Genomic DNA, 15,727 nt, shown 5'->3' with positions numbered 1-15,727 from the left:
GGCTCATTAAATCGGGCATGGAGAACAGATGCCCCACCGGTGAAGACTTTTCAATTCTCCTCCCCTCTCCCCACCTCTGTTGGGAGAGGAGAAGTTGTGCTGTTACAAGTTGTGCTGTTACAGCGACGCAGACAAATAAGCAGGTCTGTCTTTGTTGTCGGTGGCGTAGTGACTCCTGTGGAAAAGCAGCTCTGTGAAGACGAGGAAATGCTTTTAAAGCTTAGAACCCTTTATTATGGCCAATATAAACTACCTGCTCATTGTACTCTCTGCATACTGAAAGTGTTTTAACTTTACGTTTCATTATTATTACCCAAAGTCCTTTGCAGCACCAAAAACCAGGCAATGCTCCTACATTCTTCTTCTATTTCATAAAAATACCTTTATGTGAACTTTTTAAAATTCGTCTCTCACCATTGGTGCAGGAACGATGTGCATTGCATCACATGGTAATGACGGGTTGACACTTGAAATCTAAGTCAGAAGTGTGAAATGAGGCTGAATAAAGCATGGGTAGCTGGAGAAAAAAAAATAAAGTCCTTATTAGCAATGCAAACCCAGGTTGAAGCCCTATTTAAATTCCACGGAGATTGGATCATTAACCATGTGATTCAATTACAGTGAAGCTGAATTAATTTCTCAATCATAATAATTAACATAAATGTGCAATAATGAGGAATTGGAGCGGAGAATCGTGGAAGTGAGGCGAAGCGTCTGCGGCGCGTCGACACCGGTCGTCCCTGCGTGCGTCCGGGCACCTCGCCCCCCCCACAAATCAAATCTGACTGCAGACGATTTTGAATGAGCGCCAGGTCTAGTTTCCACACACGTGGTGGCAGAGCCTCGGCACTCAGCGGGGACAGTCGTTCAATACAAAGTGATTACATGATTGGATCCCGTGGGCAAACCTAAACTTCATCAATCAATCACCTTCCAGGCAGCTGCGCCTCCCAAGAGCGTCAGCGTCGCCGACCGAGAACGAAGAAGGGGGGGGGGGGGGGGGGGGGGGAGAAATCTGTTCGGAAAGCAAGGGTGTGTTGTTCATGTTGTGGGAGGGAGGGAGGGGAAGATACTTTGGGGTAATGAGGAAGGTTGGGCGTCATCCTGTGCATAAGAAAAAAACTACAAAGTCATGAGAACAATAGTGACATGTGATGTGGATTCCAGATCATAGAAGAGAAGTTTGTCTGTCAGCAGACAGTCCGAGCACAATCCCATTTAATAGTTATTTCATAGACGGATTTATCTCGGAGTTAAGCTCTGTCATTGTCTGTTTTCTTTCCCTTGTCCCATCGCCTCTCTTTCTCCTCCTCACACGATTCCACTGTCCTACCCTCTATTTGAATCACAGTATACATTTCTTTTCCCCACACTCCTAATATCATAAATAGCACAGATAGAAACCAGATTGTGGTCTTCCCAAGTTGTATATGTGGTTTGTGGTGGTTTTCCTTTTTAAAGTCGGGTATGATGAGGGTGACCGAGGGCTGAGGGAGGGAGAGGGGGGGGGGGGGTGAACTCAGACAAACACTGAACCATCATGACCGATGCGCGGTGTTTGATTTCAGCAGCTTTAAGGTTGGTTTTATCATTTAAAACCGGGCTGACCGGGCAGAATCCCCACGGGGGCACAACAGGTCCTCAATCTCGCCTTAAGCCCCACAGCTCCATAATGAGAGTAAGGCAGGTTTAATTGGTTTTATAATGAGCCTGCTTGTAAAGGACACACAAAAGCTGCACACACACACACACACACACACGAACACACTCACCTAGGCACTCGGGCAAAACAAAGACAGACACACACACACACACGGAGACACACTCAGTTGTGAGTTTATTAGGAACATGTGGCTAAAGAACGAATACAACAGAAATCTTGGCTAAATCCTGTTGATTCAATTGTTTGATCATTTTTAGAGGCTGTGGTTTGTGGTGTACTGACTGGTGTTCCCATTATTTTGCCCAACCATTCCAATTAATGAGGGAGTGAGAAACACCTCTTTGTGTGTTGCAAAACAGATGTTCAACACAAAGTGATCTATGTGTTGGATGCATTTGTTGATCCAAATACTCAGTGTACACGTGCATAGAAACACTGTTATCACTCACTCTTTTGTTGTTTGCTCTCATTAAATCTGTTGTTGAGTCCACGATCACTTGTGATGTGCATTTTGCCAAATATGTCTGTTTCTGTTATTCGCATCAGACCGTAGCTAGGAGGTTTTCGGTTTGAATCCCAGTTCATCCGGGGTCTTGCTTGTTTTTAATGTTCTCCCAGTATCTAAATGGATTTCCTGCAGGTGCTGCGGCTTCCTCCCCAATTTCAAAGACATGCAGATTAGTTTAATTGGAGACTCCAAATGCACCGTGAATGCTGAGACGCTGATCGGGGTTGGTCCCCGTCCAGTTCAGAGGCTGGCGACTGCCAAAAAACTTCTGCAGGTAAGTAGCTTAGTTAAAACGAAAAGTTTACTTTGCAAACTATTCATTAAAAGATAGGAATCGTACTTCTTCTCCCTGGAGAATTCAGTGATTGGGCTGATCAGGAATCAGATATATCTCACAAAGGGTCAGAGGGCTTTCTAGACAATCACTTTTCCTGTCACTTTAGAAAAACAGATCATTTGAGTCTTTTGGTGTCACTTCATAGGTAATTCCACTTTCAACACTTCACCATCTGCGAATACGGCAATCACACCTAGATTCACCTCCAGTGCTTCACAGCTGCTTCACACTCAGCTCACAATCTGATCCTGCACAGGATGAATGACGTGGCATCATCTCTCTGAGGTCAGTAACAAGGGTAACATACTTCCTCAGTAAACTTTTCCTTTTTAAAAACCCATGCAGATCTCTGTGTGGTCCGCGTCATGTAACCGAACTGATTTGCCATCAATACCACATGTTTATATGACCTCAGCTGGCGTCTTGTTTCGTTCCCTGCCCAGCCTGTCTGATGATGATGATATATTCAACCCATGAATAATATTTAAGGCAACAACAATACCCTCTGCGCTGCTGAAATTCCCTGACAGAACCTGCGATGGATATAAACAACTCAGGGCTCGGAGTGGCTTCCGCAAACAGATCTGCAACCTGAGCCTGTGTGCGCTTAACGAAAACAGCCTCCCTCTCTCATGGCCGGGGGTTTGATCCCGGCTGCTCGAATGCACTCTCATCCTGTTGCGAGCCAAAGCAAACACACAAAAAAAAAACAGACTTCTAAGATGTCACTGGGCCTGAGCCGGGTTGGCTCTGTCGTAAAGCTGCCAGATCTTGCATGAGCAGCACACCCCCACCAAACCGATTCTCCCGTGAGCATCTACATGTGGGATTGATTCTGTGATTCATGTCGGAAGATGGTTTTATTCATGCTGAGAGGAAGTATACATGGAAACAGCCCTGAACCTATGTTTTTCCACCGCAGATTGGGAAAACCTTGTAAGCAGATGATTGCCATGTTTATGCGGTAATGGCCATCCGATCCTTAAAAGAAGTGTGTCCATATGTGGCCAGACGCTCTGTGCCCTTCAGATTCACCCGACTCACATAAACATATGGATGAAGACCCAGTAGGCCCGGTGCTCTCCGGTCAACCAACCATTCCCAATCTGCCACTCTGATGGGTTTCATCTGTCCCCTAAAAAAAAACCAAGTCTGTCCAAGTTGAACCAGACACAAGAAGGTTATTTCACTTCTCCTACCCCGACCTCTACAGTCACAATTTGACTTTTTGATGAAAACTAGTTTGTCATTTGATGAAAGACGTCTACAGACTGTGAAATTTCAGCATCTGTGCGACATGGATCGAATAAACTCGGGTCCAACATCTAGTTTGATGTAGACTGCACGACGATAACACAGAGGGAATAGAAGGCTATGATGTAGGTCAATACACAACATACATCCATCTTTAAGGAATCCATCGATCTCCAGAAGGAAACATGATGAGTGTCCCTCATCCATCAGTACAAATACAATAGTAAACAATGAATGAAGCCAAGCAAGAAGGGAGCTTTGCAATAGTGGTGTTTGTGTGTATGGGAAAAAAAATGTTGACCTGGTTGTGGCAAAGGAACAAGGTGCCATTAACTCTGACAAGGAGTTTATGTTGTCTTTGGTTTGTTAGTCAGAAGGATTATACAAAAAGCTACTGAACACATTTCCATGAAGTTTTGTGGAGGGGTGGGGCTTGAACCTAGTAAAATGTGGAACATGCTGCTTTATTATTGGCTGGTTGACTGGCATAAGGATCAGTCACACTATGAGATGTGTCAATCTCACGTTTTTTTCTCAGTTTATCTTCAGTCACATGTTCGATGCTCTACCGTGCTGCGACGTCGGACCACATTTCTTTCATGTTCCATCTGAGACCATCAGAATTCACCCACCGTTACATTACAAGCCACCAAATGTGAAAACATTTACACTTTTATAGGAAACCACAAATAAATCTTCCATTACACCGGAACCGGGCGCAGAAGGAAAACACACGCCACACCAGACCTGAACTACATGTACACACACTGTACGCAAGAGCGATCTTGGCACACAATTCACGGAGGATGCTCCCAGGCTTGACTCAATATTGACACAAGGGGCACGCGGCGACAGAAGGGCCAGACAACTGGCCGCCTTTAGGGTTGAGTGGCCGTGCATATGGTCCGATCATGGAGGACAGCCGTGGTGAGCGGGCATTGATTATCCCATAGATTCATCATGGCTCTGTGAATTCTAATGAGACAAAGCTGAGGAGAGAACTGTAATGAAAACGAAGAGGAGGGGGGGGGGGGGTCACCGAGGTGGTGATGTGTATTACAGGACACCAGCTAATCATTCAGCCATCGCATTAACCGCAGCCACAAAGAGAGCCGAATTGATCACGGCCACTAAGTACGCTGTATGTTGGCAAGTGCCCGAATCTAAACGTGATTACCAACTGAGCCGGAAAAGAGGTCATGGCGTGTTCATGCGTGCATGTGTGTTGTCGGGGGTTAAAAGCCTCTCAGTTCGGAGGCAGCCAAATGTTCAGCTCGCTCCAACCTTCAGCTGCGTGGCCGGCCTCCAAGTCTCCATACCGCAGTTTCTCCAACCTGACCACAGTCTCCTCGGAGTCTCTGCCTGTTGACTTCTTCCCTCTCTCCTCCAGGACATGGTTTCCTGCTCTCTGTTTCCTGTCCTCCTCCGTGCGGCCCCCGTCCCCTGCAATCATTCCCATTGTTTACCAGGTTCCCATGGCCCACCAACCCAATGAGTGGGAGGGGGACAGTGGAACAATTCATGGCACCCGTATGGTCTTCATTTTTTTGAGTCCAACTCAGCCACGGGGGCTTTTCCCCATCGAGAGAAGAAAGAAGATGGAGCCGCTAAACAAAAGGCTCGTTGGGAAAATCAGGAAGTTTGACACCTTTTAAGCGTTATCACAAAACAGCCTTTCTTGAAACCATCCACTTTTTCAGCTGCACTAAGACATCTAACAGCGATCTGCTCTGGGGACTTTTCCCCCTCAGGTCCGGCTCCCTTCATGCAGTTTGGAAAATCCTTTCAATTTAGCCTTTCAAACACACCTATTCAGCCAGGGCCCCTCCCCTCCTCTGAAAGTCCTTTCTAATGATTTCAATCACAGAATCTCCCCCTTAGAAACCATCCGAGTCATTTAGCCATGCGCTGGAGAATCTCCCCACCCGGCCGGCTCCCAATAAGCCATAAGGAATCCACTATTTGCACATGAGAGTATTTGACCAAAGGCTTTATTTGCCAGCTTAACATTTTCGACAGCTTCCCGAGGAACACGGCTCCTGTGTCCCAGCAGCCACTGAGGCAACGTGACGGTCCTGAGTATTCCATTCAAACTGGATCCATCTTTATAAGCATCTAGCATATGATATTTACCAGCACTGAGAGAGTTATTGCACAAAAAGAGCAGTGTTGAGGCAGCTCGAACGTGCAATGCTTCATTTAAAGAACAGTCTGCTCTCTGCTCTCCCGTCTGTCTGGAGCATCGTCTGCCTCAGGTGAAGTCCTCTGGCACCGATTAAAAGATTAATCACACATTAAAATAGCGCCGTGGCTTCTCTCTGGCATCTATGACATCATTGATTTTTTTCCCTCTGAATCGAGAAACACAGGATACACAACATGCAGGAGCGTCTTGGTTTAGAGTTGCACCATCTTCTAAATATACTCACGATGTCAGAGAAGCCTCATGTTTCTCTGTCGTCCCTTTTTCTTTTTCTCAGCATCACTGTGCTCTGCAGAAACATTTCCTCTGAAAATCCATTCCACTCAACACCTGTGATGTGTTTAACGCCGCCACAGGCTAAGCAAAGGTATGATGTCATTCCACAGTGTGATTGCTGCACATTTACCTGTTACAGTAGCACAGAGATAGACAATCGTATATATGTCCTTGAAGAGGAATGGGACCTAAAAGATGGGCTGATGATGTTTCCTTATCTGTTCTTTTTGGAATTGGCTCAGGAAAATGTATTGATCAGCAGATAATGATCAAATTCAGGCACAATAGTGATTTATAGTCAAATTTTCATGTTGATTTTGAGATTTAATTAATGACCATTAAGCGTAAAGTACATCAAAGGTTTACTGACTCCCTACGACCCTGGGCACCATCTTAGATTAGCTGATAGTGACCATCTGGTTGTTCTTATTATTATTACAGTGTGGGATGATGTTATTGGGCCTCTGAGCGGTTCTGGTAGACGCACAACTAGTTCTAAGCTGTTTTCAGACATGTCCTCCGGAGAGTCCCCGGAGAATTGGGTCCAGATTTTCCTCCTCAGTTTGTCTTTCACTCATGCACAACGCAGAGCGAGCTGCTCTGAGCGGTTCCCTAGTAACATCCGGCACTTTCTATTCTGAGTTTCTTTCATTTCAATACAAAAAGTAATAGCTCAGCAACCACCTCTCTGCAGGTTGTGTGATGAGGCTGACGGATGCTTGAGAGTAATTCTGATTTGATTTGATCGGCGTTGATGAATCAGTTCATTCAGTCCATGTTGAGAATTCAGTATTAAAGATGAATATGTAACTCAGATGAATTTAAATCAACTCTCCTCCGCCTCCTTTGAGGATTTATTGACCTTCTACGACATTTTGATTATTTTTTCAATAATACCCAAGTCATGTATATTTAACATGTTGTGTTTGTGGAGAATAGACCAACATGAAAAATGCATGTTGTGTATCTCAGGCTGGGCTCAGTGGGTTTTTGAGCTCAGGGACACGTGAGCAGAACCACATAGCATGAAACTCCCCTGAAGATCCCTGTAGCAGTAAATGGTTTGAACCCTGACGTGACTGACCTGACTGAAATGCTAATCCTGCCCTCGGCGGCTCCCAGTAGAATTGTAGTAGTTGCTAACAAATTGAAACTATTCCATCGGTGCCACTGGAAGTTGTGCGTGTCGGCGCCTCCCGCCTTGAGACGGGAATAGATTTGAATAAGGATCAGTGTGAGATAATCACTTTTACCTGGATTCACCTCATTAGCGTGCATCATGCAACGTGCAGAAGCCCCTTTTGCATTCAGAGCTGCCCACAGGGTCACATTACTTCGCTCAAATCAACCACCTATGGCAGGAGAACGGCCACAGACGGTGATGGAAGCGTCGTCGTATCAGAAACACGAGGAACCTAATCAAGGGACGTTGATGGACACTTCCATATGGAGCCTGGGGGGCGGGGCCGTCGGTTATCCCCGTGACCTTTCACCCCGGCTACATCCTTCCTGTGGCAGGCTTGACCTTTGCAATGGCCCTGCTGCTGGAATGATCCATTGATGGCATTTATTGTCATGCCCCATTCCCACTCCGCTGTCCATTTGGGGGGTGATGGAATAGGATTGGAGTGGTGACCCTGTGCTCCGCGGAGGCTCCTGGGAGTCTGAGTCACCGACGCATGTTCACTCAGTGTAATGACAAACTCTGGCCTTAAGACACTCAGCACTTAACACGGTTATGACGGATACCTCACTCTGCTCACTAGAGCCATTCCTTATTTCCTGAGCTCATACACAACACATTATATTCCTCTTAGGTTTTCTCGGTCCACCTTCTCTTATTCCGTCTCTTTCTTTGTTTTTCTTGTTTAATGTCTTTGTCGCTCGACCCGAGTATCTGTTGTTCTGCTATTTTCTCCCCTCGGTCAATCTCCTGTCTTTCTCTGACACTGTTTCTCTTTCTGTCAGGCTATCTTGTCATTTTTCTCCCGCTGGCTCATCCGATGAAAGAGCTGCACTGATGCTATCACCTCTCCCAAACCGGATGTGTGTGTGTGTTTGTGTGTTTGTGTGTTTGTGGGTTAAGTGTCAGACAGCATGCTCCTCATAAGACTGACGCCCGCAGGCTAATGTCACAACAGTAAGCTGCACGCTGTATGACTGTGCAGTATAAAAGAGTCCTCGGTGCTACCGAGTCAGTCCATCGCGATCAAACACTGACCCTTATAGGACGGTGAATATAATGTATCACTACAGTACGTTGTCGTGAGGAAGCATGATAGACAATGAGCTGAATCCACTTCATGAACCTCTCAGATATAGAGGTCATGTTATTTCTGCGGGTCTTGTGTCAAAGGAGCAAATGCCTGTTTCCTGCATGTCAGTTTATGAACAGAGATTAAGTAGAAAGGCGCTCGGTCCAGCCAAGGTCCAACAGTCCACTTAAATTGAATCAAGCTCAACACTCATAGAAATCAGCCTAAATATGTCTGCAGTTTTTAATCAAGATCCACAAATGATTGCCTGAGAAATCGATGAGAAACAAGTGATAAAAAAAACTCCTGGAGTCTCCTGGATCTTCCCTCCTTTGTCTGAATCTGTGGAATAAATTAATGGCTTCTTTCTTGGCCCATTCTTCTATCAAGACTGAAGAAAAATCTGTTCAGTCGATTTTGAGTAATCCTGATGACAAACAAACCAGCGAACCGACAGGGGTGAGAGGAACCCCCCCCCCCCCCCCCATCCACTAACACTATGTCAGGCTGAATGATTTAAACCAAACAAACCCCAGACGACGCAACGAGAGTCCTGAATCAGCTTGATGTATTCTGAACAATTCTGAACCTGAACTTTAAATAACACACATTTAACGCCTTAAACTCCATGTCACGTAAATGCACCATCTGTCCAGGAGGAATACACCACAGAGATTCATCATCCGCAGCAGTTTTCTGTGTCTTTAATCCATTAACACTAATTAACGCCATAATCTGCCCAATTAACGACCCAATTAGCATAACTGGTTAAGTATAATATATCACGATTGGCTGTGGCGGGACATTATGCAGCGGAACAAAGGTGCACTGGGCTCTCAGACGGAAAAAAATGAAACGATGTAAATGTCCATCCGTGGCTACTTGAGCCAAAACTGAAGCACTTGTCATGTCCCTTCAGCTCCGTGGTATTAGTTGAAAGAAACATGACATTATGCAGCTCCACTGCCTCTAAAGTCCTCCTGCTGGATTTCCATTCGAGTGGCTTTCAGCATTACAGAGCACTTAAATGGCCACTTCTCTGATTCCGAACATCATGGCTGAGGACTTGAGGTGAATTTGTGCATGTTTATGCAAACTTGTGGTTTCCTTTTTGTATCCAGTGCGTTGATTCACGTGTATCTAGAGTATCCTCATGACGCACAAGAATACACAAAGACTGTAATTATAATTTACTCATCTCACAGATCTAACTTGTGTTTTCCTCGTTTCACAGACTATTCGATTCCGAAGTTATTTTTCGGATTCTATCCGATGTTTTGTGATTTTCTTTTTCCTGGTTCTCTTAAGACATACAGCTCTCAAGTCGAACTTAAACTTATAATGTTATACTTCATTAAAATACCTTCAAACAACCAGACCCACTTTACAATGTCAACACCAAGAGAAATCCACAATTTGATTCAAGGTAACGTGACATTTCATTTTGGTCGCCCTGGCTTTTTCCATCTTAACACAATTCCCATGATCCTATGCTTCTTCATGAAGTCATCAAACTATGTCTTTTGTTATTGTCTTGATTGAGGGACCCCTAGTGGCCAAAGTTACATTTTATACATTTAAGAGTCTTGAGTCTACCCTAAGTTTTCCTACCTGGAGATATTCCACATTTTCAATTTCAACAAATCCAATTAAAAGACTATAATCCACTAATGCATTTATACTATTAATATTGCCTGTGTGGCCAGTGCCTGATCCAGTTTGTTCCTCTGTGCCACACACGTCCAAAGTCTATTAAAAACACATCAATAACCCACTGTTGAACCGGGTGACACATCCCTTCATTACAATGAACATGGGTCCTGCAGTTTATTTTGAGTCGGTCCCATATGCTCTGTTCTGCTGCCTCATTCTAGGTTTATACAGGACAACACCAAATCTGCAGCTGGAAATAGGCCACAACAGATGTTCAGGGCTCAGCTGTTTTCAGAAGCTACTTGATCCATATAAAAATAAACTTTGGCCTGTTTTTAAAGCTTATTGTCTTCAGTAAGAACAAGGAAGGAAGAATTTACATCTATATATATATATATACCTATGCTGTATATGTGTAAATTATATACATTAATTCACTCACTAACTTCTGGTGCAACCATAAGAAGCAATGTGGGGTTAGATCTCTATCCCGACGATAGTTACACATGCAGATTCAAGGAGCTGGGAATCGATCCTCCAAACCATTTCATTTTAGTGGATGACCCGCTCTACCTCATGAACCACAACCGCCAATTTGTCATCAAAGAGCCTGGCTGCATCTGAGAATTATCAACTCATCAAAAACAACCAGACAATCCCTGAGTTTATTATAATGAAAACAGGATAAAGGCCGTGAAATCTCTGTGCACTGTCCTCACCTTCTTCAGTCGTCCACTTCTGGTGCCCAGGAAGACCACACTGTGTCCATTGTAGTTGTAGGAGGTGACGGAGGTCAGCCTGTCCCTGCTCTCGGTGAAGACTGTCTGACCCGACACCAGCTGAGAACCCCCCAGGGGCTGGTTTATATCCAGGCCACAGAAGTGATCATCGATGGGAACAGGCTGCATGGAGAGAGAGAAGGGGGGGGTGAAGATGAAGTGTCAGGAGTATGTAGGCAGATTGTTTTAGAGACAAATGTGGGGAGGAAATCAGGATAATAGGTGAAAACCGGGCGGGATAGAAAAGGTGAGAGAGTGAAAGGGAGGAGCGGTGAGGACGACAGAGATGAGGAGAGGAGATGAGCATAACGGAGGAGAGAGGAGGGTGGGTAACATAAGCAGGAGCCGGAAAAAAAATGACTGCGATCACTGTAGACACATGCAAATATCAGAAGAGAATTCAAACTGACTTCTGCTAAGCCTAACATGCATTAAGTGCACAATCTTCAGGGGTAGAAAACGGTTACCTCAAAAGGGTTTCGGGCCGCTGCGTTTATCAACAAGCCTCGGAGCGCTCGCATCTTGCGGAGCCGACTAATTGCTGATGGGAAACACGAGAGACGCTGTGTGTTTTGCGGCCGTTTCTGTGATTTCTTTCTTTTTCAGATCGCTTGATCCGACATCATACAAACACGCAGCACAAGAGATGTCAGGTTTTGATTAAGCATCAAAGAGAGCTGCGTGCTAAGCAGTCCTCTTACATCTGCCGAAACGCACCTCAAACCTTTGCTAATTGTCAGTCACTCAGTGTGTAGATCTGCCTTTTTCAGGGCAGCTAATTTCTCGTTTCACTCGCTGCACTTCCCCTGCACATATTTTGTCTCACGGTGCTTTTACTGCTATCAAGTGCCGCTCCTGAGCTTCACTGGATGTGATCGGTGAAGTGATCTCAGTGTAAACAAACCTCGAATCTCAACAATGCCCTGCTCTTTCTCCTGTGCCTGACCTCCAGTCTTGTTAGAAGAAAAACATCCGTGAAATCAGTTTTAATGTTGTTGTTGTTGTTGTTTTTTTCGGTCCACAAAACTGCTGAATTGTTCACGTCACATTTAAGATAACCCCTGGAAAGGAGCATCAGAAACTGTTACCTGCATTTTAGTGCTGAAATAATATATCTTTTAATCTTGGGGAGGCCGTGTGGGTTCATCGGTCAGTTGTTCCGACCATTTCTCAACAACTGCCTTCTATTTTTCAGTCGTTGTCTCCAGTGGATTAACCCTTGTGACCCTAGTGATACCCTGACTTTGGCTCTTGTGTCACCCTTTGATACGGATATTCATGGTGTTGTGAGGATGAATCACACGTCGCTTTCAGACTGGACTTTCTCCTAAAATATTCCAGCAACTCTGTATGCTAGAATCCAAATTTCCTCTGGACATTGTCTGGAGCTTTTCCTGCCGGCCCTCCAGTAAAATACAGAAGAATATACGGCAGGAAACTTCCCAGCAAATGGGGGACGTTAATGATCGTCTAACAGGCGATGGACACAAAAACAATTGAAAACAAAATCAATACTAATATCCCAGAATGAAAGAGCAGCTATACACGTAGAAGATGAAGACGAAGATGTCCAATTGGAAAGACATCCTGATTGTAACTCCAAGATCTTAGAATATCTAATCTCCTGCATCGTTCTTCATAGGTGAAAGGCAAACTCCAGAAAAGGTTTATGTCTAAAAAACGTCTAAGATTACTTAAGTGATATTTTGTGTTGTGTCTTAATACCTGCTTCACAGAGCCTGTAGACTCTTGTTATTTGGCACTTTGATGCATCCAAGTAAACATTTTGCTGTTGATCTGTCAAACTCAGTGATTAAACATTTAACCAAAGAACAACATCTTAACAAAACCAAGCCATAGCTTGTCATTTTGTAATTTTAGATATAAAGCTGTTCGGTTAACTCCACTGCGAGAGTTAATTATTGAATTATCATGTATATCTCTCCTCCCTCAGTTGCCATCATGAATAAAATTACATCTTCCAACATGCTGGAACGAACGTACATGTCGGGAACCACCAAAGCGGTGGATGTGATGAATATCATTGTTTTCGTGGTTTGCTTTCAACTCGTTTCCATGAAAGCCGCTCATTATGCAGAATTATAGCTTTCACAAAGGCTGCCGACTTGGACATTTAGAAGAAAGCCTTTTTTCTCAGGATCAAGAACAGGTCTCAGAGGGCTGGAATACTGCTGACAGCCCCCGAGAGCACAAGGAAGGAGATGGGGAGAAGTGGTGGAGGGGGTCAGTGCCCAAACCCCTGAATGGAATCAAAGCTCCACACTTTTCTGATTAGCATTGTGGAATTAATCTCCTCCAGCTCTTCTGCTCTCGTGGGATCCTGAGAACCCGAATGGTGACATCAGCACAGTGATGGCGCTCTGCCTATCAGCTTTTTAGGCTCCAGTGAGTTTCACAGAGGAGGAGACTCAAAGAGCCTGTTCCAGAGCCGCTCACCACAATGTGGGTTTGTTAGTTAGTCTAAACATGTGTGGACGTGAATGTCTACAACTCTGTGACCAGAATTAGAGGGTGAACAACATGATGTTATGAGCGTTGCTCTCTGTCAGTGTTTCTCTCGACCTACCGCCTTGGTGCACTGCACGTCCTTGCCCAGCAGCCAGTGCAGCTCCAGGTTTCCTTCTCCCTGGTAGCAGGACTGCAGCCGCTCCTTGATGCGTGTGTTGATGTCTTGGATGGTGAAGACGCAGAGGGCCGAGTCATCCGGAGGGTCGTGGTACTGCTTCTGTCCCTTGGAGAACACCGCAAAGACCACGTCCTCCTGAACACTGATGTTGAGCGACCTTGCCAGGACCCTGCCGGGCTTGGTCAGGTACGCGGCCTGAAGCAGGCGGTACTCCTCGCCTCTGTGTACGCACCCCACAGGAAGTGACACGTAGGAGTGGAACCTCTTGTCACCTTTGCAGAGGCGGATGATGCGAGAGGTGTAAAACAGGTCGCCAGGGGAGCTGCCCGCAGGCATCCCGTTCTCCGGGGTCTCCGGCTGGACGGTCATGAAGTAGACGAAGCCGCCGCTAGCGAAGCCATAGATGTAATAAATATCAAAGTGGGGGACGAGTGCCAGTGTGTCCGAGGGGATTTTTATCAGAGATGAAACAAAGTCAGTGTGGAGCTCGTAGTCCAGCATGGCCGAGGACTCTGGGTCACGAGGGAGCTTGCGGCTGGAGATGGTCGGGAAGTAGTCCTGTTTGCCTCCGACAGCCGTGCCGATGTACAGAGTGGCGTCCTGACCCTGCGAGGGCACGACCACCCCGTACATCGTCCCCGTCTGGTTGTCACTGGACAGGTAGTGTTCCTTCTTATGTGTGGGCTCCACGAGGATAAACAAGTCGTCCAGCCTCATCAGCTTGCACACGCCCTGGTAGAGGCTGCCACAAGCCAGCAGTCGGTTGTGAGAGTAGTCGATGAGCAGCAGTTTGTTCACGTTGTCCGTGGAGGCCAAAGGCTCCGAGCAGGGCTGCACAATCAGAGGAGGATAACACGCTTTGTTGTCGTACTCCGGCCCCGTGTCATGGGACACCAGGAGGGTGAGATTAGACGACAGCTTGTAGATTCGGTTTACGGCTCCGATGTACAGAGCCCCGGTGGACTGATGCACAGTCAGGTGGTTCAGCGACCATTCCCTCCTCTCTGATTGGAAGGTATTCAGAGTCTGTGCAACCGTCGTCTTTTGATTTACTGAGATCAGAGTCAATAGCCACAGTGCCAGGGGCCACAACATGACCTTTGGAGGGCCGTGACCTTTAGTGCGGCCGCAGTAAGTCCATCCTTTATCCAAGCACGTCCCCATTCCCGAACAAACAGAGCTCACACCAAACCTCCTGGGAATCGTGCAGCAGCGAGGAGCGGGATTACGCTGGAAAAGATGAGCTGAGGTGCAGTGTTCTCCGTAAGTGATCTTCACATCATTCTGAAAGAGAGAAAGAGAGACATTTGTTTTAAACTGGAAAGATCCTTGAGTCTGTTCAGCGTGGAGGTGTGCGTTCAGGGTGTCATTAGACAAAAAACCTTGTTACCCCCACGATCTCTGCTTCGTCAGAGATGCTGACTTGTTTCTTAGATGAGACATCAAAGAAACAAGTAAGCATTTGTTCAAACTGTCTCCTCGTGTGTAGTAGCCCGAGAGATGGTCCAATATCCCCCTTATCGACAGGGGGGCTCATTATATCTGCCTGGCTGTGAGAGAGAACTAAGTGTGGCCTATTACACGAACAAAAGCAGTGACACATTGTAGCCGTGCTCTCCCTCTGTTTGGGTGGCTAATTAAATGATCCAAATGTATTAATTATGAGTCCATATTTTGGGCTCCCTGTTTTCCTCTCTCCCCTCTGCCTTGTTCGTTTAAATGGTTGAATCCGAGAGGAATTAATCACTCTCCACCGCAGCCGACATTCCTAAATTAATCAGGCTTTTTCCAGGGACGGCAGGGAGTCGTTAGAGATTTAGAGCCGGGCAGCATCCACGCTCACACTTCCGTGTTTAATTTCATTAACATATTTTATGTAGATATTTCCAGGGGACGGGGGGGGGGGGGGGCTAAACAATGTCTCTCAAATACATGATGGACTGGAGGATGGATGTGTTGGACGCATGGCAAAGGATGTGTGGTGCATTAACAGCTTTTGTGTCCCTTGTCATCACCGTTGTGAGATCAGTGTTTTCGTCTGATACAAGGTGTTTCTACCTGAAAATAAAGACAGACGACAACAGAAGCGTTGTGTTAAGGTGGCCTCACATGCATTCTCACTGCACCGAGGTACGTTAATGGAGTAATAAAA

At 45.8% G+C, this 15,727-nt stretch overlaps 1 protein-coding gene across 1 annotated transcript in view; it reads right to left on the bottom strand.

The window, feature by feature from the left end:
- The window catches only part of LOC128455444 (plexin-A2), a 62,070-nt gene extending 47,331 nt beyond the window's left edge, over positions 1–14,739 (bottom strand). The window contains exons 1-2 of the mRNA XM_053439097.1: positions 13,516–14,739; positions 10,869–11,051 (exon numbers count right to left, since the gene is read on the bottom strand). Of these exons, the coding sequence (XP_053295072.1) occupies positions 10,869–11,051; positions 13,516–14,739 (1,407 nt within the window). The remainder of the gene's footprint in view (positions 1–10,868; positions 11,052–13,515) is intronic.
- Between the last annotated feature and the right edge of the window lie 988 nt (positions 14,740–15,727).

The sequence above is a fragment of the Pleuronectes platessa genome, chromosome 2 (assembly GCF_947347685.1).
Source record: "Pleuronectes platessa chromosome 2, fPlePla1.1, whole genome shotgun sequence".
NCBI classification, from domain to species: Eukaryota; Metazoa; Chordata; class Actinopteri; order Pleuronectiformes; family Pleuronectidae; genus Pleuronectes; species Pleuronectes platessa.
This window is presented reverse-complemented; position numbering and strand designations above follow the sequence as displayed.